Below are 25,620 nucleotides of genomic sequence, written 5' to 3'. Positions count from 1 at the left end.
CACCATGACCGGCCACAATTTGTTCTTAACCATCCCACATTGCCTAAGTTCATCTGTCTTTAGAAGAATGTGTTTAGATTAAATAATTTCAGATTTCTACCTAAAGTTACAAATTCAGTGATTACCACCCTGAGGAAGTAATGATAGCAATCACAAATACAGTGCCCACCATGTACCCGGTCCTGGCTTAAGGACGTGTTCACTCATTTAATTCTCACAAAAATTCTATATGTACAATTATCTCTGTTCTATGGATGGGGAAACTGAGGCATAGGGGGCTAAAGAACTTTCGCATAATCAAACAGCTACTAAGAAACAGGGCTGGAATTTGAACTCAAGCAGCCAGGCTCCAGGACCTCCGCTCTTACCTTCTATGTTATTTCCTCTTAGAGTGAAAACAGGTTACTTGTAGTTTCAATTAACACATGAAAATGTCCTTCCTTATTAGGCTATGAAGTAGGAAGGAAATTGCCTCTTTGGCTGTTCACATTTCCCCTCCTTGCTCCAATGCTGTTCAGATAATTAGAGGGTTATAAGCCAACCTGCCAATTTGTCAATGCTGGGAAGACTTTTATATGCTGAGCTCCCATCCATCATATAGGACTTCTGTGATTAAAGACCGAAGCACATGGTTGGACAAAATAAGTACCAGAACAGGCAGCGCCCACAGGTGTGCAATGGAAAAATTAGGCAAAGATTTATACAGTTCTACATAAAAACACATATCTCAATAGTCACTACAGAGTTAGCATACTTCACACGCTTGTCAAATAAAAAAGAAAAAAACTCCAATATGGTGACACCCTGTCTCTACTAAAAATACAAAAATTAGCCAGGTGTAGTGGCTTGTGCCTGTAGTCCCAGCTACTTGGGAGGCTGAGGCAGGAGAACCACTTGAACCCGGGAGGCGGAGGTTGCAGTGAGCCGAGATCGCGCAACTGCATTCCAGCCTAGGCGACAGAGCGAGACTCTGTCTCAAAAAAGAAAAAGAAAGAAAAAAAAAAAAAAGGAAAAACTATATATAAAAAAACTCCATATATTTCTCAACTATAAAAAAGTAAAACTTCAGTTCAACAGTTCTCAAAATATTTCTAATTATTTATTCTTTCTACTGTTTTGGAATTCCTTTCCTCATAGATTTTATTTTTGAAGGTTTTTGGTCTTTCAAGAAGGTCACGATTAATGTTTTCCCCATTATACTAATCAAAGTCCTATATAACTGCCAGTGAGAAATTCTGAGTAATAAGAGATAACCAGAGACACTACACCAATATAATTCAGCCAAACAGCTAGAAATTCAAGATTTTCATTAGCCATGAAAAGTTATTTGAGTAGATGCGTAGCTTGCACCATGATTTGTTAGGTTCTTTTTCATTTATTTGCTTTTTCTGTTGTGTTTGAGGAATAGTGAGTACCAACCACTTACTGAGCAGCAGAAATATGGCTTGGCAGCTTGTGTCCTCTCTCTCTAATGCTCTCAACTGCATCACCTTACAGCCATTATGCTCGTTTCACTGATAAGAAAACCAGATCTCGAGGTTAAAAAATATGCCCAATTAACCACTGAGTGAGTCCCAGATTTCACATGATTCCAGGACTGTCTGACTTAAGACCTGCTGCCTTATCCATCCTACCAGGGGCTCTCCTTATGGGAGCCTTTATCACGGGCCAGGCATCAGGACCTTGGAAAATCCTCTTTTCATAATTCTAATATGCAGCCAGGGTGGAGGCCAGCGAGTGACTGAAATAGTGCCTGAACTCCAGCTGTGCTCCACACAAGCCGTAAGGAAACATCTCAGAGCTCACTACACACGGGTGGAACACACGCCACCTGGAAGGTGTTCTTATCATGGGACCCATCTATTTCCCAAGGAAATGAATGTGGTGTACCAAGATTTATGTGCAAGGATGTTCATTCACGATAGTGTTATTTCAAACAGCCCCAAATTAACCCAGATGAACAATCAGAAATTCATAAATAGACAAATACGCATCTTCCAAAAAGTATAGATTCTTTAACCCATTTCCCGTTTAGAAAAAAGTGCAGCTCGCTGTTTTTACATAAACACACTCTTTTGAGGCTGAAGCAAATATGACTGATTTTCAACGTGAAAATAAAATGTCAAATCTGTTCCTGGGCTGGGCGCAGTGGCTCACGCCTGTAATACTAGCATTTTGGGAGGCTGAGGCGGGTGGACTGCCTGAGCTCAGGAGTTCGAGACCAGCCTGGGCAACACGGTGAAACCCCGTCTCTATTAAAATACAAAAAATTAGCCGGGAGTGGCAGCGTGCACCTGTAGTCCCAGCTACTCAGGAGGCTGAGTCAGGACCATCACTTGAACCTGGAGGCGGAACGGAGGTTGCAGTGAGCTGAGATCACGCCACTGCACTCCAGCCTGGGCGACACAGTGAGACTCTCTCTCTCTTAAAAACAAAACAAAACAAAAACTGTTCTTGGAGTTACTTCTAAACCGAACTTCTCTCTAATCCTAATGTAACATCATGTACATTTCTGTTGCATTAGGATTAGAAATGAGTATTCTTGGGGCAAAAAGGAAATGGCTTAAAAACTGGAAAATAAATAGATATGGAGTTGAAAAATAATATTCATAGCATAAATCCTATTGTGAGATAAATATATTTGAACACTTACATGGTTCGAAAACACTCCAATTTTTATTTAGTTAAATATGGATGTACATATATAAGTATCCATGTACATGTATATATGTTCTCATTTCCCCTTTTTACACAGGGAGTATATAGCATATATTAATCTGCACATCTCTTTCCATTTATAAATCTTAAAGCTCTTTTTATGTTTATATACAGGGGCACTTCACTACAGGTATTTTTTTTTCTTTTTTTTGTTTTTGAGACAGAGTCTTGCTCTGTGGCCCAGGCTGGAGTGCAGTGGCTGATCTCGGCTCACTGCAACCTCTGCCTCCTGGGTTCAAATGATTCTCCTGCCTCAGCTTCCCGAGTAGCTGGGATTACAGGCTCCCACCACCATGCCCAACTAATTTTTGTGTTTTTAGTAGAGACAGGGTTTCACCAGGTTGGCCAGGCTGGTCCCGAACTTCTGACCTCAAGTGATTCGCCCACCTCAGCCTCCCAAAGTGCTGGGATTACAAGTGTGAGCCACTGTGCCCAGCTAAATACAGATATTTTTCACTGGTGAACATACTTTCAATCGGTGCCTTGGTTTAGTACCAGTCTTTTGCTATTATAAAAAATGCTGAAATGAATGATAGTGTTTTATGTCATTTGAACATATATATGCACTGGTAATTCTGATGGGTACTGCCAAACTGCCCTCCATAGAAATAGCCCTAACCCCTTCTCCCACAATGTGTGTGAGTGCTGACAGCATACTGCTTAACGTTGGGTTTTGCTAATTTGACAGGTAAAAATAGTACTGCATTGTGGTTTTAATTTGCTTTTTTTCTTACTGTGAGTGAAGATAAACATCTTTTTATGTTTAAGGTCTATTTTATATTATTCTGTGCCATATTTGTTCATGTCCTTTGGCCATTTTTTCTACTGAGTAATAACACAAATAGGCATGCCATTCATTTATATGTGTGTCTGTGTATTTCTGCAGACAAAGATAAAACAATGTTCATTGTTGGTACATGGGTGAAAAAATAAGTGATTGTGTGTTTTCTGTTTTCTCCGGTGAATCCTTTTGAAGTAAACATTTTTATATATTAGAATTAAAACAATGTGTTACTGAACATTGGGAAGGTTTTCTGGTTTGCCTACAATCAGCTTGTTTCTGTGAAACATGTTCTTTTGGAAACCAAGTAGAGAATCCTACTTGTAAACAAAGCAAGACCAACCAGACTTAAGAAAGATCAAATTTAATTTAGATCTACTCCTTGATTCTCATGAATTGATTGAATCTCTTTAGGGCAAATACCTGGCCTCTATAGAGAAATCTGGAATGATTTCTGCACTGGGAGAGGAAACTTTCAGATCACTAAGGGCTTTGTGGGGCTGATATCACCAGCCGAGGTACTGGGCAATGTCTCCTGTGGTTTCACACTTCTTAGCGATTTCCTTCCCCAACGCAAGCTGGGCTGCCCCGAACTTCAGCAATGTAGAGAGAGAATGCAGTGGTGGTGGTGGAGGAGGCAGAGTGGGTGGTGGGAGGGCGCTGATGTGGCGGATGGTGTTTTATTTTCTCAGGCTTCTTTTGTTTACGTGCTCTGGCAAATGTGGTTGATTCATGGAAAATGCTCAAAGTCAAACCAGCCCCTACTGGTTGGGGCTGTGCATGGGGTGGCTAGGGTGTTGTAAGACAAAACGAGGACAGTTAAACCACAACCAACTTTGCTCACTTTCAAGAGCCCACAGCTAATGGAAATAAAATACCCATTTTCACACATACAAGATTACTATCAAACACACTCTCCACGCTGTGGGTAGGTGGGGCTCCCTGCATTTGATATTCAAGGTTCATTAGCTACTAGGTGAGTTGGGAATCTGATGCCCAGGACTGTTCAGACATGGCACCTTCGGTCCACTCCCATGACACTGTCCTGAAGACCAGAGGACATCTTGCAGCACGGAGATGATCCTAACATTCCACCCAGTATCTGTACCTTCCAGAGGCACCTGATTCAGAGACACTAATACTTTTGGTTTCATTTCCTCAGTGTAAACAGGGTGACACAAGACTCATGAACCTATTAGCACAGGTAGATCACAGATGTGGGCAACAGTGATGTGCTTTCTCCACAGGAAACCAGGGATATAGAAGCCCTGAGTTCAACGGTGTAATGAATGTCATAAATGGAATCATATCAAGTCCCTCTACAGAGACAAAATGATTTCAGCATCAACCAGAGCAAGGATTACTATAGGACAATAACATCAGATAAATGAGTGATAAGGGTCCATCAGAGGATTGCTCAGTAATGTGAGCATAAAGGACAAATGGCTCCACTCCTACCCCACCGAAACATGGCAGAGTGGGTGCCCATGCCCCTGGGCTGAATCTATGCAGTCCGAGGGGAATATATAACTCAATCGTTGAGATAATCACTGTAGGCTCCCACAGTCTGACTTCCTAGCATATTCAAATACTATACCTCATTCCTCTTGGTCTGTGCTTAGAGAGGTAAGACTTCTGAGCCAGACTTGGCTTCCTCTGAGGACTGGCAACATCCTACTGGTTCACCCAGCATGTCTGGGGGTGAGAGCTCCTTCTCAGGTTAAATTAACAACCTGATTGGCAACTTAAGCATCATCTATGAGGTTGGTGTATATGCAACTCCAATCCTGAAACAGGAGATTCTCACTCACGTAACACCATTGAGTTCTAAGGTTTTAGTCTCAAGGCCAGACATTTGAGACTTTCCTTGCCCCTTCTCCACTATGAGACGCTCATCCTGGTTAGACTCCAGCCTCCCAGCAAGCCTCCCTGTTGCACTGTTGAGATCTGATCCACTCTTAGAACAAGCACAGATAGAAGTTGTAGGGAAAAGAAAGAGAGATCAGACTGTCACTGTGTCTATGTAGAAAGGAAAGACATAAGAGACTCCATTTTGAAAAAGACCTGTACTTTCAACAATTGCTTTGCTGAGGTGTTGTTAATTTGTAGCTTTGCCCCAGCCACTTTGACCCAACCTGGAGCTCACAAAAACACGTGTTGTATAAAATCAAGGTTTAAGGGATCTAAGGCTGTGCAGGACGTGCCTTGTTAACAAAATGTTTACAAGCAGTATACTTGGTAAAAGTCATTGCCATTCTCTAGTCTCAATAAACCAGGGGCACAATGCATTGTGGAAAGCCGCAGGGACCTCTGCCGTTGAAAGCGGGGTATTGTCCAAGGTTTCTCCCCATGTGATAGTCTGAAATATGGCCTCGTGGGATGAGAAAGACCTGACTGTCCCCCAGCCCGACACCCGTAAAGGGTCTGTGCTGAGGTGGATTAGTAAAAGAGGGAAAGCCTCTTGCAGTTGACATGGAGGAAGGCCACTGTCTCCTGCTTGCCCCTGGGAACTGAATGTCTCGGTATAAAACCCGATTGTACATTTGTTCAAGTCTGAGATAGGAGAAAAGCTGCCCTGTGGCAGGAGGTGAGACATGTTTGCAGTAATACTGCCTTGTTATTCTTTACTCCGCTGAGATGTTTGGGTGGAGAGAAACATAAATCTGGCCTACGTGCATGTCCAGTCATAGTACTTTCCCTTGAACTTAATTATGACATAGATTCTTTTGCTCACGTTTTTTGTTGACCTTCTCCTTATTATCACCCTGCTCTCCTACTACATTCCTTTTTGCTGAAATAATGAAAATAATAATGAACAAAAACTGAAGAAACTCAGAGGCTGGTGCCGGTGCAGGTCCTTGGTGTGCTGAGCGCCGGTCCCCTGGGCCCACTATTGTTTCTCTATACTTTGTCTCTGTGTCTTATTTCTTTTCTCAGTCTCTCGCCCCACCCGACTAGAAATACCCACAGGTGTGGAGGGGCAGGCCACCCCTTCAGAAGTGACTTGATATGCACCAAAGGTCAGTTTCTACCCAAGCCAGCATCATCACCACTACAGGCAATTAGGTTTTTCTTCAATGACACAATGAATGATGAAAGAAAACTAACAGACATCCTGACTTCCCTTGAATCAAGGGGAATATTCATGTTTGAAAAAACAGCACACAGTATAATTTAGTTCATTTTAATTGAAATTGGCTGAACGCAAAGGAAACATGATATGAATGGTTTAAGTCATTTTGTGCATTCAAAATAAGAGTATTTAGAACATTTCAGAACAATCAGAGAAAAACATGATTTCATGATAAAAATAATACAAATGTCTGGTGACATTTTACATGTATTCGCAATTCCTTTCTTCCCCTTTTGCAAGTCCAACACTTCAGGCCATACACATAATGCAAAACAAGAAAAATAAAACTAGCCACATTGACATGTCAGATTTTATTACACTTTTTAAAACTGTACAAAGAGCACATGTGCATGAGTTAAAAAACAAGGGAAATGTAGGGTGTTAAAAAAGAAATACAAAATAAATCTGAGACATGAAACAAAAAAATTCCATTCTGTGAATTGAAATAAAAAGGTATCTTGCTTACTAAAAAAGTGTTACTTCAATATATTAAGTCTTTTGATTAGGAATACAGCACAAGACTTTCTTCACCTATTCATTAACACATCAGGCTCAGTCTCACTGAAGAGAGGATGAATCATGACATTACCTTACCAGCCACAGGCAGGCAACTAAATGTGCATGGATATGGTACAACGTCTGTGAGGTATTACAATAAATAAATCTTTATTAGCTGTTCAATAAAGCCAGCAGTGGACGTCACCATTTCAACTTTACTGTCGACAGGGAGACTCCACTGCCTGCCTCTTTTTGCCTCGATGACTTTCTGTGAGGGTTTTTCACACTTAGAAAAAGAGAGAAGACAAAAGTATTTAATAAATAGCATTAAAAGGCAAAATGCCACGGTCACCTTACATGTACATAAAAGTCTGTGTGCTGAAGAGGGGCTGTGACAGACACACGAAGGACCATGCGTGTGGTCACACTAGAATTCATGTTAAAATATTTCAGAAAAGGCTTAACTACGAGCATGCCCACATTTCTGCTTCGTGTCTACATGACTGTGGTGGGGAGACGCGGCTGAGGTGTGCTGGGGGCTGAGGAGGCAGGCACTGGGGCTCCATGCGCCGTGACCTTGGCTGCCTCTCCCACCCAGTCAGCTTCTATCTCAGCTTCCCAATGACTCACAATCTGGCAGCTTTTTCCTTCTGTGGTTAAACTGTCAGGCAGATTTGCTGCTACTACAATTTACTTCAATTGCCTTCTATTTATGAGGTTAAAATGATTTTCTTTGATGACTTAAAGGGATTTAACAATGTGTTCCACTTTGGAGCCCATTAAGCATGACTGCTTTGGATGTACAGCAGCTTTCATCTCAGAGGCTCCAAAATCCTTGAGAAATGTCCCAGTGAGGGGCTGCAGTGGACCTGGTACCAGAAAGTGTGGGCCTGAGCCCCAACGCTGCCTCGTCTAGCTGTGCAACCTTGGATAAGTGACCCATTCTATGTCTCTGCTGCTTCAAATGTAAAATGGAGGTGATAACAGCACCTGTATCTCACAGGACTGCTGTCCTCTTAACATAGATTAGTACCTGTCATTAAAACAATGACATGTGACTGGCATGTAGACATTCTGGCTAAGTAAATTAACATAAATTCATCTCTATTCTTTAGAAATTTAGAAATCTGAGGTATTTTCAAACCTTATAAATGTATACCTGTATAAAAAATGTTAAGACACTTGGCATTAATAAAATGTGACTGATAAATTCAGGCAAGTAAGATAAATCTGGCTATCCTTACACTCTTATTCTTTGAATTCTACTTTGACTCTACTCAAAGGAAATCTCCATACTTAACTACTTTGTTGTTATGGTTTCATTTCAAACACTTACTTTAATAAAAGTAGTACTCATAGTTCTAAAAGTGGTTTCTCACTGTCCTGTTTTTCTTCAGCTTCTTCAGATCCTACATGGTGGAGAAGGGGACAAAGAAAAAGTATTTCATTCCATTACAGTAACAAACTATTTTAAATAAATGTTTAAAATTATAACATATACACATAAAAACATTAAACATATGTTTAATCCTCAAGAGATTTAGGTTAACTGCTATTTGAAAGCTTTACTTTATTTCTTGTAACAGGAAAACCTTTAAACAATAATCTATCACTTACACTAATCTGTCAAAATGGATTTCACTTATGTACTAAGAATATTCATGCAGACCAATAACTATTATCAATCACTATTCTTCCTCCGCCTCTTTGCTGACAAGCTTGCATATATTTTTTACATGCAAAAATGTTGAGCTTGGTACAAATAATTGAATCTAGGTGTTTCTAACAATGGCTGTGGCAGATGAGCGAGAGAGCAGTGAGAGAGCACTGTGGCAGTGACCACGGTCTGGCCCTTCTGGATCAATGTCTCATGAGCTTCAGGATATTCCTAGATTTGACCTGGTCATTCCACTCTGGAATTCTTTCCTTAGGATAGACCTATCCCTGAGGAAATAATGCTTATTATTCATTATGTAGATTTTCTCTCTAAAAATTAGAAAAGAAAGCTAAGTGTCTGAGAATAGAAGAAAGGTTAATACTGTAGTTCCATAAAATATCTTGTATCCACTTAAAATTATGGTTATATAGAATTTATAACATGAAAAATGCATGCGCTGTAAGGTAAAAGCAAATGTATAGCAAATAAAACTTTAAATGCCATGAGATCACATTTGATAAAATTAAAAACCAAATATATGTGTGCAAACGAGAAAGAGTAGAAGAAAATAACCACGTAACTTTTATATATTTTTCTGGATATTTTAACATTTCTACAATAAACTTGAATTGACTTTATTAATAATTTTTAAATTATATTTTTAAAAAGCAGAATATGAATAATATAGGCAGCATGGGCACAATGATGTGAGATTAAACACACAGACACACACACATACATACACACACACACACACACACACACACACCCCAAGAAGGAAACTAAACTGTCAATACTGATGTTACCAAATAGTTTGAAGGATACGTGATTTCTAATTTTTGTTCTTTCCACTTTTTTAAATGCATGGCTTTCATAATCAGGGAAGGGGAATTAAAAAAAAAGCAGAGGAGGCCCTGAGAGAAGACCAAAGTAGGGGGTGAGAGATGCCATCAATTCACACGTAAAAGCTGCAGCCTCTCTCAACTGCGCCTGAACCTTGTTAGATAACATACTTTAAAAAGGACATTTTTTTTTCCCCTAAGGAGAATGTCTACCTGAATTATAGCCAAGAACAAATTTGTTATAGGGAAAGAATGCCTGATAATCTGAAGAAAACATTTTAACCTCATAAATGTCACACGGTTAGGTTGAATTTGTAGTAAAATGAATAGGTAAAGACTTAACTGTTGAAGGCTTTACTTTCTACCCTATTAACACACTGTCCATCATAGAGACAGGAGGTGGTGAACTGCCTGTCCTTACTGTGGAAGGAGGATGAGGAAGATGGTCACATCAGATCTTCCTGTTCCCAAGCTCACTTCAACCTGCTAGGCCAGTGGCACTGAAACCACAGTGAGGTGCCATGTCTTGGAATTATTTGGGAGTCCTAAATAAAGCTAAACCCTTAATTAAAATATAACAATATGTCTTCTTTACATATTTTAAAGGGGACTTCTTGCTACGGCCAAGTGAAGAAGTCAATAAATCCTCTCCCTGAAAGGCACCCCCAAAATGTGGCAAAATGGGCAAAACTAGCCATCTCACCACTGGAGAAATGACCAAAAGCACAGAACAACTGGAGAAATGTTTATGTTTGAAACACTGCAGAATTCAGGGACTAGCAGTTGTGTCTTGCCTGGAGCTGCTCCTGTTCTTCTCCAACCTCCCAGTACCCAGCTCAATGGGCATGGAGGTTCTGCTAGGGTGAAGCAGGCCATGGGGACTGGCAGTAAAGCTACTCAGTTGAAGGGAGATCGCTTAGTTTGGAGTGGGGAGCCACGCTCATGCCCAGTGACACTGACAGTGAAGTGACAAATTCAGAGGCAGGTGAGCAGAAAGGGCCAACTACTCTGGGAGGCTGAGTTGTGGTCACCACTGGGACAAGCATATGCCCAGCTGGTGTCTCCACGCACAGAGGAGACCCAAGAGAGCCCAAGCCAGCCAATTAGCCTGAGCTCTAAGCATACGCAGAGAGAGCAGGAAAGGACTTAGCAGAAAGTAAAAGCTGGGGAGGACTTGAAAATGGCCTGAACGCTGAAGGTGCTATCCAACCCATGTACATTTCTACCTGGCAGAGGATGGAAGCCTTGATCCAGGTATTTGAGTGCAATCCTCTGTGTAATCACTAGCTAGGCTCTGCCTAATCAGTAGGCTCTAGACATGGGTAACTCCTAGGAAGCTAGGCTTAAAAATATAGGCAAGAATTAATGGACAATAAAACAAAAAACTGAGAGAAAACAGAAGCAGCCACACATCCCAGGGTGTATAGATTTCACAGATTTAGCACAGCTATATAAAGATATAGCTCTTTACTAAACAAATAAAGAGCAAGAACAGCAATGTTTCAGGAAAAAAATCAGAATCCAGAGTTACTTTATTTTCAGCAAAATACTGTTTATCAAAAAAAAAAAAAAAAAAAACAAGATAGGCAAAGAATCAAGAAAGTGTGACCATTCCCAGGAAAAAATGACAGTCAAAACGAACTATCTCTGAGTGAAAGAAAAAGACTGAAGAAAAGTTGAAGTGCTCAGAGACATCAAGCATATCAATCAACCATGTAATGGGAATCCCAGAAGGAGGAAAATGTCAGAAAAATGTTTGAAGAATTAATGGTTCAAATTTCTCAAATTGGCTGAGAAATATTAATCCACACATTTTATAAGGAGAATAAACACAGATTAGGATATATACAAAGAGATCCACATGCAGACACATCCGTGTCAACCTGCTGAAAGCCAAGGAATGCATTCAAATGAAAACACAACATATCAAAATTCATGTGATATCACTAAAGCAATTCCTAGATGAAAATTTATGGCTTTAAATGGCTATATAAGAAAAGAAAAAAAAAGTATCAAATCAATCATATGAGTATTCACCTTAAGAAAGCAGAATTAAAAAAATAAAAATTGGTTTGGCACAAAATCAGTTTATAGTAAACTGATTTTAGCAAACGTGTCAAATCAGTACAATGGGGAAAGGTTGTCTTTTCAAGAACTGGTGCTGTTCAACTGAATATCCAAAAGCAAGAGAATGAATTAATCCCTTACCTCCTCCATATTTAAAAATCAATTCAAAATGTATTGTAATCTTAATTGAAACATGTAAAACTAAAAAACCTTTTAGAAGAAAATGTAGGAGAAAATCTTCATGTCATAGAGTTAAAGAGTTCTTAGATATGAACACAAATATATTATCCATAAGAGAACAAATTCATAAACTACACTTAATCAAAATTTAAAACTTGTGCTTCAAAAGACTCTAGGAAGAAATGAAAAGACAAATAATAGACTGGGAAAAATATTTGTAAATCATATATGAAAGCACTTTTATCTGGAATGTGTAAAGAATTCTTACAACTCAATAATAAAAAGAAAACACAATTAAAAATATGGCAAAAGACTTGGGAGAGATTTTTCTCTAAATAAGACATGAATTACATATAATAGAAACATGAAAAATATCTCAGTATCACTACAAACATACAAATTAAAACCACAATGAGATACTACTTTAAATCTGCTAGCCGGGCTATGATCAAAAAGACCCCATACTAAGCATTGGTGAATATATGGAGAAACTGAAATGCATATACAGTAATCTCCCTTATCCCTGGATACCTGAAACCACAGATAGTACTGTATCCTATCAATATTATGTTTTTTCTTATACATACATACCTATGAAAAAGTTTGCCATATGACGAACATGATAAAGTTCAGCATATGTTTTTTTTTCTTTTCTTATTAAGTTGAGAACTGTCACCTTTTCACTTAAAGGAAGCACTTTATGGTTTCCCTTTGGCATATATGAATTGCCAGAATTACTACTTTGCCATTGTTAAGTGAAATGAGGATTACTTGAACACAAGCACTGTGATACTGGGATGGTCGATCTGATAACCTGGATGGCTCCTAAATGACTACCAGGTGGGCGGTGCATACAGTGTGGATCTGCTGGACAGAGGGATGATTCACGTTCTGGACAGGACGAAGCAGGAGAGTGTGGGATTTCATCATGCTACTCAGAACGGCACACAATTAAAAACTTATGGACTGTTTATTTCTGGAATTTTCCATTTAATATTTTCAGACCTCAATTGACCTCAGGTAAGTGAAACTGTAGATAAGAAAGGACTACTGTACATTATTGGAGGGAACGTAAAATAAAACAGCCACGATCAAGAACAGTTTGACAATTTTAAAAAAAGTTAAACAGAAACTTGCCACATGACACAGCAAATCCTCTCTTAGAAATCTGTTCAAGAATTACAAAAATAAACATCCACACAGAGGCATGTACATGAATGTTCATAGCTGGATATACTTATGATAACCAAAAGGTAGAAACAATCTAAATGTCCATCAACTTGTGGATACAGACAATATGTTGTATATCCATATAATGGAATAACACCCAGCCACAAAAAGGAGCAAAACACTGATATATGCTACAACATGGGTGGTCCTCAAACCTTATGCTAAGCAAGAGGCTGGATGCAAAAAGCCATGTATCATATCACTACATTTACATTAAATGCCCAGGAAAGGTAAATTTGTCAAGATACAAAGAAGATCAGTGGTTACTTAGGATTAGAGGTAGAAGTGGGGATTAACTGCAAATGAGCATGAAAGAAGTTTTTCAAGTAATGAAACTGTTCCAAAATTACATTGTAATATTGATTACAAATTTATAAATTTACTAAAAATCATGCAATTATACATTTACAATGGATGAGTTTTATTATATGCAAATTACATCTCAATCAAGCTTTTTAAAAAAGTCAATAAAATTCAGTATCCCTGGCAATGACTTTTCAATAATTTTCAAAATTTTGATTAAAAGGAAAAAGCTGTGTTTCGAATCTATTCACGACACATAGGGCGATCACAGAAATGATCATCTAAACAAGAACACTGCTGAGAGATACAAGGGCTTCTAATAATAACTATATGGGGCAACCAGAAGAAGGCAAGGCTGCTGCAGGCAAACCAGGATGCATGGCTACTCTGGGGAGGTGGCAACTTAGAATTGTAATGAATGCCTTATCTAGACTTGCACAGGACAGGCTATATTATGCAATTGAGCAATTCCTCATTTTAAGTTAATCTTTCCATGGTTTAGGAAGTGAAGAATTACCCTTTCTTCAGCTTCATAACTGGTTCACTTAAGCTCTCTGACCACACATAATTTCAACCCAGTCATCGAGAGAGGATCATGCTTCCTAATTCTTTCCATTTAATACAAAGGGATGCAGGATGCGGTCTGATCAACAAGCAAGCCTGCAAACAAACTATTTTTATATCCTTTACAAGTATATCTAATAAACCGTGCTATCCCTGTGATACTAAAATTCAGGCTGCTCCTTTACAAGGAAAAATGCTAACATTTTTGTTTATGGTGCCTCCTATTTCTTTCCCTTTTCTTTTCATCCCTTTCTTCAACAGTTATAAGTCTAATATAAGCCAGGTACTGTATTAGGTGGTGGAGGAAAAAAAGACAAAAAAAAGGCACGTCAGGCCTTTTCGGACGCCCTCATGTGTACCAGGGAAGTCAGTGCTGTAGCAGGGCAACAGCAGCTTAGAACCTCAAGCTACTGAAAGGCTTCAATTTTTAGCTATTGGCATAAGGGAAAAGCTTTGCTCTAGAGTAGTCTTTTTTTTCTAGGCATATTAATTCCAGTAACAGTTTTCATTTTTAATTCTTTCCTAAATTGAACATTCAGACAATGCAAATATAATAAGGTAGTCCACTCTGACCACTCCTTCTCTGCCCATTAGTAACCTGTCTTTTGTCAAACAAAGCAGCTACACAGTGGAACACCATGAAAATGTTTTGTTCTTGTTTACCTTCCTGACTCAAGGAAATGGTAATGCTCCAAGGTACCACTAGGTGGTAGTAAATGATAAAGGTGAAATGCAGATGGATCCCAGAACTAGAAAGTTTGATGAGGCATGCTTGAGGCCGTGTTCCTCGTATCACTACTATTCTATGTTCTGAACTCTAGTTAAGAAAATACATTAGTACTGAGAACCTGTATTAGTCTTAGAAAAAGAAGTAGAGATGCATGAACTCTAATATGAATTTCCTTTTTTCAAAGAGTAAAGTCCTATGACACAAAACATCTCAATGAAATAATCCTTATGAGGTAATAAACAATTTAATACTTAATTCTAGTTTTTACTGTTTTAGAAACAGATTTTCTACAAATCCATATCTGTATTTCATCTGGCTCTATGTTTCTGTGTTGTATGCTGCTTTCAGATCCAACACCAATAGTCCAGAATCTCAAGTTACTTGGAGTTCCTCCAGTACACTGATATTTCACATTGCTGTAATCTTCAATCATTCATGGCTCTTTCTGTCTGGAATCCCTTTTACCACTCTGTGTGTGTGTGTGTGTGTGTGTGTGTTAAAATATTAACTAGGCCTAATGTAGGGAATACAATGATGTAGTCTCTAACTCAAGTTTACAACCCAGCAGTAGAAACAGACCAGGTCAGCGCTGAAGGCAGTGCAGACAACACAGGATGACAGGGCTGTGGAAGAGGTTCCAAAGAACATGCTGAGGATGTTCTAAGACTGCCGGGAGTGATGGGAAGGGTAGGCATGGCTGGGAAGAACATGGGAACATGTGAGCAAACACTAGGATTGCAGAGGAGATCATGCTCAGAATGGAAACAGCAAGGTGGACAATGGCTGGAGGGCCCTAGAGCACAACATTTTCAGAAGAGCTCTGAACAGCACACCAGAAGGCAGTCACAAGGTGAGAAGCTAGACAACTGGTGACAGTGCCCACAGGGGCACTTCCAGCGAGGCTAAGATCTACTGATTTCTTTATCCTTTATGCTACTGAAGGCTTTTGAGCAGGGGACTGGCATGACCAAGTCTATATTTTCATAAACACCAAGAGGCTAATATACTTTAGCAGTTATAAGCATGAACTGTAGCACTGGACCCCAGCTTCAAATCCCAGCTACACCACTTATTATTAGTGTGATATTGGGTAAATTGCTTCAGTTCTCTGTGCCACATTTGCTCATCTCTACATTAGGGATAATATGAGTTTTACATCACAGAGAGGAGGCACTTAGCAAACATCTAATATGCCAGGCATTAAGAATATGAAAATAGGTTAGACACAATCTTACAAGAGATCAGTGGTAAGACACAGACTTGTAAAAAATGGATGTAATGGAGGAGTGATTAGACACTATGGTTTGTGATCTGTATCTCAGAAGATAAGCAGACAAGGGAGGAGTAAATGAGTGAATATTAATAAAGCTTAGAACAGCACCTGACACTTAAAAAAGTGTTAGCAATTTTAAAAATAGTGGTTTCTTTACCATAGAAAAATATATTTAACATAAAATCTACCACTTTAACCATTTTTAAGCACGCCATCCAGTGCATTCAGTTCATCTATGCTGTTGTGCAGCCATCATCACCATTCTGAGAATTTGACTTCTCTAGGTATCTCATCTAAGTGAAATCATACGACAGTCCTTTTGTGTCTGGCTTATTTTACTTAGCATAATGTGTTCACAGTTCATACATGTTATAGTATGTGTCAGAATTCTATTCTTTTCTTTTCTTTTTTTTTTTTTTTAATAGAGACAAGGTCTCCCTATGTTGCCAGGCTGGTCTTGAGCTCCTGGGCTCAAGCGATCCTCCTACCTTGGCCTCCCAAAGTGCTGGGATTATAGGCATGAGCCACTGTGCCCAGCTTTCCATTCCTTTTTAATGGAGAATAATATTCCATTGGATGTACATACATGTTGTTTATCCACTCATCTGCTGACAGCTGTTTGATTTGTTTCCACCATTTAGCTACTGTGAATAATGCTGCTATAAGCATGGGTATACACATATCTGCTGTAGTCTCTGCTTTCATTTCCTTTGGGTACATACCCAGGGGTAGAAGTGTTGAATCATATGGTAACTCTATGTTTAATCTTTTACGGAAACACCATACTATTTTCTACTGGGGCTATACCATTTTACATTCTCACCCGTAATGCACAAGGGGTCCAATTTCTCCATATTCTCACCAATACTTATTTTCTGTCTTTTTGTTTGGTTTTGCTTTTTGTAATAGTCATCCTAATGGGTATGAAGCGGTATCCTGTTGTGGTTCTGATTTGCATTTTCCTAATATTAGTGATGTTAAGCATCTTTTATGTGCTTATTGGCCATTTGTTTATCTTCTTTGGAGAAATGTCTATCAAAACCCTTGCATATTTTTTAATCAGGTTGTTTATTTTTGTTGCTGAGTGTAATTGTTATTTTTAACAGAGCACTCTGGTTGCTGGTTAGTGAAAGACAAAACTGGAGGCAGGGAGACAAATGCTCTTGCAGAAACTGCAGAAAGTAATGCTGAAATGAGGTTGGAGCTGATAAGAAGCGGCAGGATTTGAATGAGAAAATGGAGGTAGAAATAAGGGAGAGAGGATGGAAACAGCTTTGTGAATGATGAGATGTGAGCCATAAGAACGGGGTGGAGCCAACAGCGAGGCTCTGGTGTTTGATCTGGGCAACTGGCTGGACAGTGCTGCCATTCTCAGATATGGGAGTCCTAGAGGGAGGTTGGTTTGGTGATGAACCGCAATAATGAGAGCACTGAGACGCTTCCCCTTGTCTTTGTGTCTTCTAAGATACATATCACAAATCATGGTGTCTAATCACTCCTCCATGACATTTATTTTTACAACTCTGTGTCTTACCAGTGGTTTCATGTGAGACTGTGTCTCACCTATTTTCATATCCCTAATGCCTGGCATGTTAGATGTTAGCTAAGTATATTGAGAAACAGAGGGGGTAGGGAAAGGAAGGAAGAGCAGAGCCTTTGAATGAGAGATAAAAGCACAAATAATAATCAAGTTTTTTACCTGCTTCGGATTCAGGAGGGGAATAAAACTGACCATCAGAAAGACCACCAGGTATAAGTGCTGCCCTCTCTGAAGCATCCTGAACTATCAGGAGTCCTGGAAGAGAAGAAATTCAGATGTTGGGAATGAGGTCACCTTTCTGGTAGCTTTTCGGCAAGATTAAGTAAAATAAAATGGTATTATTATTACAATGAAATACCTTTAGAAAAAGAGGTACTTTAAAAATGTTTCAACCAAACAGTAAGTTTCATTAACAAATGACAAACAATACTGTAAGGACAGATAACTAAGCAGTTTAAATAAGTGCCTCATGAGGCTGGGCATGGTGCCTCACACCTGTCATCATAGCACTCTGGGAGGCCAAGGATGGAGGATCGCTTGAGCCCAGGAGTTTGAGACCAGCCTGGGCAACATAGCAAGACCCTGTCTCTATAAAAAATTTAAAAATTAGCCGAGTGTGGTAGTGCACACCTGTAGTCCCAGCTACTGGGGAGGCTAAGGTGGGAGGATTGCTTGAGCCCAGTAAGCCAAAGCTGCAGTGAGCCATGATTGTGCCATTGCACTTCACAAAGTGAGGCCCTGTCTTAGAAAAAATAACTCAGTATTTACATCTTTCCCTTGTGAGTACCTGCCTTCCTACAAAAAAGCACAGTATCAAAATCAAAACACAAAGTAAAATAAAAAACATGGTCAGTTCCTACAAATGGTCTGCTGGCTACATCTGGTTAGAGAGATGCCAGATGTAAAGTGCAATACAGGGATGGCCTTTTATAAATATATAAAGAACAATCAAGATGACAAATATTTATGCAACAAGAAGGTTTCAAAAGAAAAAAAGTGTCTTAAAAAAGCAAAGAAAAGGTAAGAAAGCAGGACGTGGACAGCTGAGGAACACTAACACACACAAGGCCACCAACGCTTAAGTTCTTTTGACTGAAAGCTGAGTTAACCTCAGGATAAAGTCGGAGGAAGCACCAGGCCAAATAGCAGATACCAGGTATGTGTGTCATACATGCTACTGACAATGAAAATAAGTGCTAATTTAAAATTTTCATTAATTGTGTGTTCTGCTTTATTAGTCACTTTGAATGTGGTTTAAGCCTATAACCATTCAAGCCTCAGTCATAGTAATAGTTCATATGTTTTCAACAAAGTTCAGTTTTATATTTATATACAATTAAAAAAGACTTTCATTAGCTTTACTTATAACTTCTCCAAAATACACTTTCACAAAGGAATAGATGGCATAGGATAGAAGGTACAACTCAGTCTGATTAATGGGTTTTTTAAATCTACTCTTGAATTATTCTTTTCTTATATATTTCTTCTATGTAAATGAGATTTTCCAAAATAAAACCACTTGCAAGATTATTTTGCATCCTGCTGTTTTTTGAAGTTATAATCATGCTTAACTTTCTATTTTTTTTCCTATGAGGCAGGGCAAATTGAGCCAGATGGCCAGCAGAGGCATAAAAACAGCATGTCTTGAAACTGCATGGGTGTCTGAAATGAGCTTTGATCGTTTCACCTTTAAGATGGGTGGGTGGGGCATGTGGGCTTCCATTAAGGACATTATGTGGAGAAGAATTTCAGCTTGGTAATTTACCATAAAGCTTAATCAATCATTTGGCCTTCCTAGTGAATATTCTGGGATATTGAAAGCCATGATGAGATTATAGCAGCTTTGGCAGGATTCATGAGTACACCTTGTTAGCTATGACTCAGCTACTCAGAGGATGGTGAAAGGCTGAGCATCGCTCTGGCTTGCTGTCATCCTCCTGTGAATAATCTTCATCCTAAACCCACCAATGGTCCCCAGCCCTAGGCATTTAACTGTTCTAACAGTGGCCCATCTGAAGCCACCAACTGCTGTATGGATCACAATGGGAGACTTTGGAGAATCACTGGCTTGTATTTAGAATAGTTGCTTCCACTCACTTAAAATTGGTTTTATTTTCTCTGACCCTAAACAGCACAGTTCTGTTTACATGCACAAAATGCTTACTGTCCTGCCTATTGCTAACAGGGAGAAAAGAACAAGCTGTCTGGGGAGAAAAAAGTGCTGGCTATTTTTTGTTATTGCTTGAATGCCCTTTTCACCAGTGTTCACATTTTCTTCCAGGGGAAGCCTGGCCTGATAGCTGGAGAGAGGAGCTGCTTTCTGTCACTTACCCTTTCATCCACCCAACCCTTCTCTCAATTTCTGCTGTAGCCACTAAAGAATGAAGACCCCACCACTGCCTAACTCTACCCATTTGCAGCCCCATTCACACCAAGAAACCACATCTCTTCCTCCCAGCTTGGTACCCAGCCCGCCTCAGGAGGCTGACTTTGAGAGGAACTTACTGTTTTCTTCTTCTGCTTCTTGAGGTAACACTTTGAAATCCAGGAACCACGTCTCAATCCAGGCAAGGATGAACGAAATGATGGGCAGCACATAGCCAAAAGCCCCTTGAGAGAAAAGCTGGAAGATATGACCAGGAAAGGGAAATGCAGTTACCACAAACTCACACTGAAAAACGAGGCTTCATCACTGAAGATGGTAACTGTATAGAAAAAGTGGTAGGCCATACCTTCGAAAGGATCACTTTTGCTAGTAAAAAGGCACTGGTCACTGCCGTTGTCAACTGCAAGACACATAATCCAGCACTGTTCACACTAGGCATCTCACACTGTGAAGGTACCTCCCTCTTCACAAGAGACCCGTCTGAGCCAGGAGCAGGCAATGCCTGAAAAACCTGTGCCTAGCCTGGCTCCTTCCCATATCACTCAGTCTCTCTCCCCTAGACCCACACTGGGGCAAAATGGGCTTCTACATGTGACACAATCCCTAAATGACTGTGTGTGGTTTCTTCTCCCACATTTCAGCAGGCTGGTGTGCTAGGTAACTAAGTTTGATCCACCAGAAGGTACAATTCCAAAGCCTCTACAAGCACATGAAGAGACCGGTAAAGTGCATAGGTAGGGCTCTCGCCAGGGGTTGTGAAGTCCAGAGATACCATAATACCTGAGCCTTGTCACTGTTCCTTCAACTAATATTTTTAGCATGGTGAAACCTAACCAAAATGAATACCAATAGTAGCTTGACTGACAGAAGGGAGGACAGGGAACACCAAGTATCTTGCTCAATAAGTATTAACAAAGTTGCAGACACACACACACACACACACACACACACTCACACACACACACACAGCTGCTTGGGAGAGGAGGCAGTTTAGCATTTTATATTCTGACACTAATTAACTTTACAGGCTCACACTATGCACTCTTTAAATACCAGCTGACTTCTCCTCCTTCCAGCTTCTAGACTCTTCTCTGCAAATGTTTTTTAAAACAAGAATCAGAAGCAATAAAATGATTTGCTAAATTAGACTTATTCTTCAGATAATCTGAAAGCAGATATTGAAGATACTGTCTTACAGCTCTCACTGAATATCTATATGTCAAACACTTTTCTAAAACAAACATTGAGAGGGATGGTCTGACAAATACTAGCATACATATGGGGACTCAGGAATATAACATCCCAATGGGATCTGTTGTAGAAAATGCAGAAAAATGGGAGGGTACAATCATCAAAAGCTATGATGATATCAGCAAAAGAGTATTCAGGAAAGGGAGTCAAGTCTGGCCAAGACTGTCAGCCTATATCCATGAAATGAGAGCTTCCGGATTAACAGATGGTCTGACCGCTGCCCCGTGATTCTGAGAATGCTCAGAAGACATGGCCCAGACAGACATCGCCCCCTAGTGGACTCAGGAGGGCAGCACAAGTCCTATTCCCAGCTGGAGAAACCCAGGCCTGGGCCACCCAGACCCCAGCTCTCACCCTCTAATCGCAGAACTGCAGGTTATTTCTGAGCAGTTCTCTCTAGTCTGAGGAGCTCCACATTTTCTTCCCATAGAACTGACTTATTAAAGCTTTACAAAAGGCAAATATTCAGACATCTGTCAGGCAGAACTGCTAGTAATTCTATCAATCTCTAAATGCTTATTAAGAATACCAAGGCTCTCTGTGCTAGATGCCAGGAAACAGAGAAGTAAAAAAGTCCTTGTCCTTGAGAAGTCCAAGGCAACAATAGAAAGACTGAGAGCTTTTCCCTCCAAGATAGGGGGTTGTGGGGAAGAAAGGAGGGGGTAAGGCAATTACCTAAATAAGTACGGACCATGTCATGAAAACAATCACTAAGCAGTTTCAACCAAATAAGACATTTTCCAAATATCTCTGTGACAGAGGTCTCCTCTCATCTCTTATTTGCAAAATGAGGTAGAGGGTGGCTTGGTGCTTGGCCAATAATCACTGTTGGGCTTCTAGATTCCTCATTTGGCTCAGCACCAAGAGACAAATCTAGTTACTCATTAACATTGGAAAGAAGCCCTGGAGTATTAAACCTACTTAAGTATGGAGGAAACGGGACTCAGGAAAGCTAGTGGGATTCCACCTGCATTAGAACTGTATCTTCTCCCAGCCCAGGCCTGTTGAGAGCAGGACTTGGCCACCAGCACTGGAGGAGATGACCCACTCATGCAGGGCATACTCACCGCTATTGCCCACCAATGGCGCAGTCTGCACACAGCATATGCAAGTATTAACACTTTAAATCGAAAAACTGCCAGAAGCTGAAAGTAAGAAAATAAAGGGATGTTTTAAAAAATATATACAAAAATGACACAGCTTTATGAAGAACTCACCAGACTGTCTTCATTATTGTGATTTAGCTGGAGACTACCAGGGACTGGCACTGGTCTGTAGACCAGCATTTGGGAATCCCTGCTCTACAACTTAATGTAATAGCAAATTAGGTCTCACATTAATCTCCCATTATGAAAGAAAAAACAAGGCAAGAAAAAAAAGATGTCATTTTCATCATCTTATTATATAAATAGGTGAATTTTCCTTTCAGTGACTAGATATGTCAATGGGTTCTATTTGAGCCATTTGAAAGAATAAAGGCTCTCCAACAAGAAAATAGGAATGGCTCCTTCTGTTGCCCTCCCTTATCTGTCATTAATCTTTTATTTCCTTGAGATGATGACACAATTCCTTATTTAGAGAGAGAGAACATTGAATGGGTGGGGAATTAAAAGAAAAGGAAAATATGGTCAGTGTTCAAAAGAGGAAAAAAGGGCATGGAATTTGAAGTCTATTTGGAGGAAATCTGCCTTTTGGGTCAGTTTTATCACATCTGAAATGAAACATAAAAAATACTTACAAATATATCAAAATATGAAGAATAGTAGTCATACTGCATCACCTCCTTCTCTAATGTGTTCTCAATGCCTCCATTCACCTAGAAAGGAGAGTAAGAAGCAAAAACAAGGAGAGGTTTATGTGTGGAAATAAAACAAGGTAAGATTTCCTATCCAACTTTCCTGCCTATCTTCTCAGAACCCAGAAATGCTAAAGTGCGGAAGAAAAGAACTCTCATAATTTTAATAGAAAAGGGCTGGATGGCACTCTCCAATTCCTCAACTCTGAATTCATTCATTCAACAGATATAAACGTATAGTGAAAAATAATGGCTTCTGTAGTTCATATTTGGGAAAATTAAAATGTTAAGAAAATTATTTTTTCCCTTCTAAGATAAAGTCTTCCATCATACAAAAGTGTATTTTTAAAGAAGGCAATTCACCTTTATCCAGGACTACCTTACTTTCTAATCACGCTCCACTGTCTTAGGTCTTGGAAGGCCAAGACTCCCCCTGACATCCGGGCAAACGTCAATGATGGCCATTAGCATGACACAGGATAGAAGTGTAAACATTCTCCGTGGTTTCTCATTTTTATTTCTCCTGGCATTTAAAGATTCTGCACTTTTATCAATTTAAATATATTTTTAACATGAATAGATAATGAAATAAGGACAGTACTAGACTCAAACCTGATACAACTTTCTGTCCTCTCCCAATGCTACTGTCAAAATAAATCTTACATTATCGAGCTCAAAATTCGACAAATGAAACTATGGAGCATAATACTTTTAAAAAATCAAGTAAGGGGACATGTGTCGGCAGCTAATGCAGCACCCAAGCAGGGTAACTGTCAGAGCCCCTGGATTAGCCTGATCAGAGGGAGCAAACAAATGCAGAGGGTTTAAAAGAGGACCAATGGAAGGACAGTTAACCAGAGACCTGGATAAGAGGGAAAACATTAAGGAACACCTTTGCCAGGTTCAAATTCGAATGAAAGTTGCCATAGGGAAGGGTATTCCTAGCTTAGGTATCATTTCACATATTTGTATTTGTTATGCAAAAATGAAAGCATACCATAAATACTGTCCTGTGCCCTAAAATCCCTTAAGGAGGTCTACATTTCTTTGTAATTAGTACGGATGCTCTGTAGACCTGCTTGGCTATAGACCTCTACAAATGAATAGAATTGAAAACCTGGGAGGAAGGAGGAATAATGATTGAAAGACACCCAACCATTTAGTCTCATTACTGTCTCTCCAGACTAAGGAAACTTGTCAACATCCAGAATATTATAAGAATGATTATTCCAAGCGGCCTACAGCAAACAGGGGTTCTCTACCACATAGAGAACTCCCCTTGCTATTCCTGGGAGAACAGGAATCAAAGCAGCCCATAGAGTTTTGCAATAAATAGCCCATAGCTTTTCTCTGGTATCTGCATACTTTAAAATGCTCTGATTTGGAGTTGGCTTTAAACAGCCATTATCTAAAATTTATATCTCTATCCCTAACTTATACTCTAAATCCTCATTTCAAAATTTTTGTCTCTACCTCAAGATGTCTTAAATAAACTATCTTTAGTTTCACACAAAATCCCTTCCCAGCCAGTTCTGGTACTACTCTTCTAGAGTTCATCACTGGAAACTTTAGAGTCATCTTTGCATACTGGGGATGATAAAATCAGCCTATCAACAAGTCTTCTCATACTCCTTCCTTTAGTGACTCTCAGGTTAGTTCTTTCCTTCCTATTCCCACCACCTTCCATGACATTCCTGCAACAGCTTCTGAATTCATGTTCTTACTGCCAATCTGTCCCACCTGCTCACCACTGCCACAATGATCTTTATCCATTCACCAAATATTTGCTGAGCATCTATTATGCACCAGGCACTGTTCTAAATATAGGAAATACTCCAGTAAACAAAATAATATGTCTTCATGGAGATTATATTCTGGCAAGGTGAGAGAGACAGCAAATAAGAAAACAAATGCTACACAGACAACAGAAGCAGGACAGTGCGACAGAATAATGAAGACATTTAAACTGATACTAGCAAGATAAGAAGTTGAATTCTATAAAAAAGATAAAGGAAATTAATCATTTCATATAGAAGAAACAATTAGTAGAAGGGTCCCAAGATAGAAAGGAGCTTATTCCTTTCTGAGAACAGAAGAAGGCAAGTGTGCTCATCTACCGTGAGCCAGGAACAGAGGGTGGGGAGGAAGTCTGAGAGGCTTCTGGGGCCTCTGCAAGCCAAAGTACGACATTTGGATTTTATTCTAAAAGCATGGCCTGCCAGTGAAGAGCTGTAACAGAAAGTGACATGATCTGACTTTTGTTTTTCACAGGTTACCCTGGCTACTGTGAGAAGAATGGATTGCAGGGTGAGAGGAAGCAGGCGACCAGCCAGGAGTGCAGTTTGGATGAGTGATAATGTGGCTTGGTTGAAGCTGGAAACAGTGGAAAAGAAAGGGAAACAGCGGAAAAGAAGGGAAACAGTGGAAAAGGAGAAACAGTGGAAAAGAAGAGAAGTGGTCACATTTTGAATATATTTTAGAGGCAGATTTGATAGGACTTACTTTTAGACTGGATATGAAGCATGAAAAATACAAAACAAGCAAATCAAAATGCGTTTTCATGTTTGGCCTAAGTCTCTGCATTTTCTTACTGATGAAAAAGGGGGAAAGCAGGTGTGTGTATGCATTGGGGGAAACATGTTAAGTCAGACATCCAACTGGACAGGTCAAGG

At 39.7% G+C, this 25,620-nt stretch overlaps 1 protein-coding gene across 10 annotated transcripts in view; it reads right to left on the bottom strand.

Moving 5' to 3' along the window:
- Positions 1-6,667: 6,667 nt before the first annotated feature.
- Positions 6,668-25,620, bottom strand: part of STARD3NL (STARD3 N-terminal like) — a 52,451-nt gene continuing 33,498 nt past the window's right edge. For 8 of the 10 annotated variants that reach the window (XM_008967848.6, XM_063606202.1, XM_034963955.3 and 5 more), the window contains 7 exons: positions 22,892-22,969; positions 22,221-22,298; positions 20,249-20,302; positions 20,022-20,139; positions 17,676-17,771; positions 8,467-8,539; positions 6,668-7,416 (listed from right to left, as the gene is read on the bottom strand). In XM_008967848.6, coding sequence (XP_008966096.1) covers positions 8,484-8,539; positions 17,676-17,771; positions 20,022-20,139; positions 20,249-20,302; positions 22,221-22,298; positions 22,892-22,969 — 480 coding nt within the window. In that variant the 3' untranslated portion in view covers positions 6,668-7,416; positions 8,467-8,483. The remainder of the gene's footprint in view (positions 7,417-8,466; positions 8,540-17,675; positions 17,772-20,021; positions 20,140-20,248; positions 20,303-22,220; positions 22,299-22,891; positions 22,970-25,620) is intronic. The other 2 variants (XM_063606207.1, XM_063606208.1) reach the window with 1 other exon arrangement.

Source organism: Pan paniscus, chromosome 6, assembly GCF_029289425.2.
Source record: "Pan paniscus chromosome 6, NHGRI_mPanPan1-v2.0_pri, whole genome shotgun sequence".
NCBI classification, from domain to species: Eukaryota; Metazoa; Chordata; class Mammalia; order Primates; family Hominidae; genus Pan; species Pan paniscus.
This window is presented reverse-complemented; position numbering and strand designations above follow the sequence as displayed.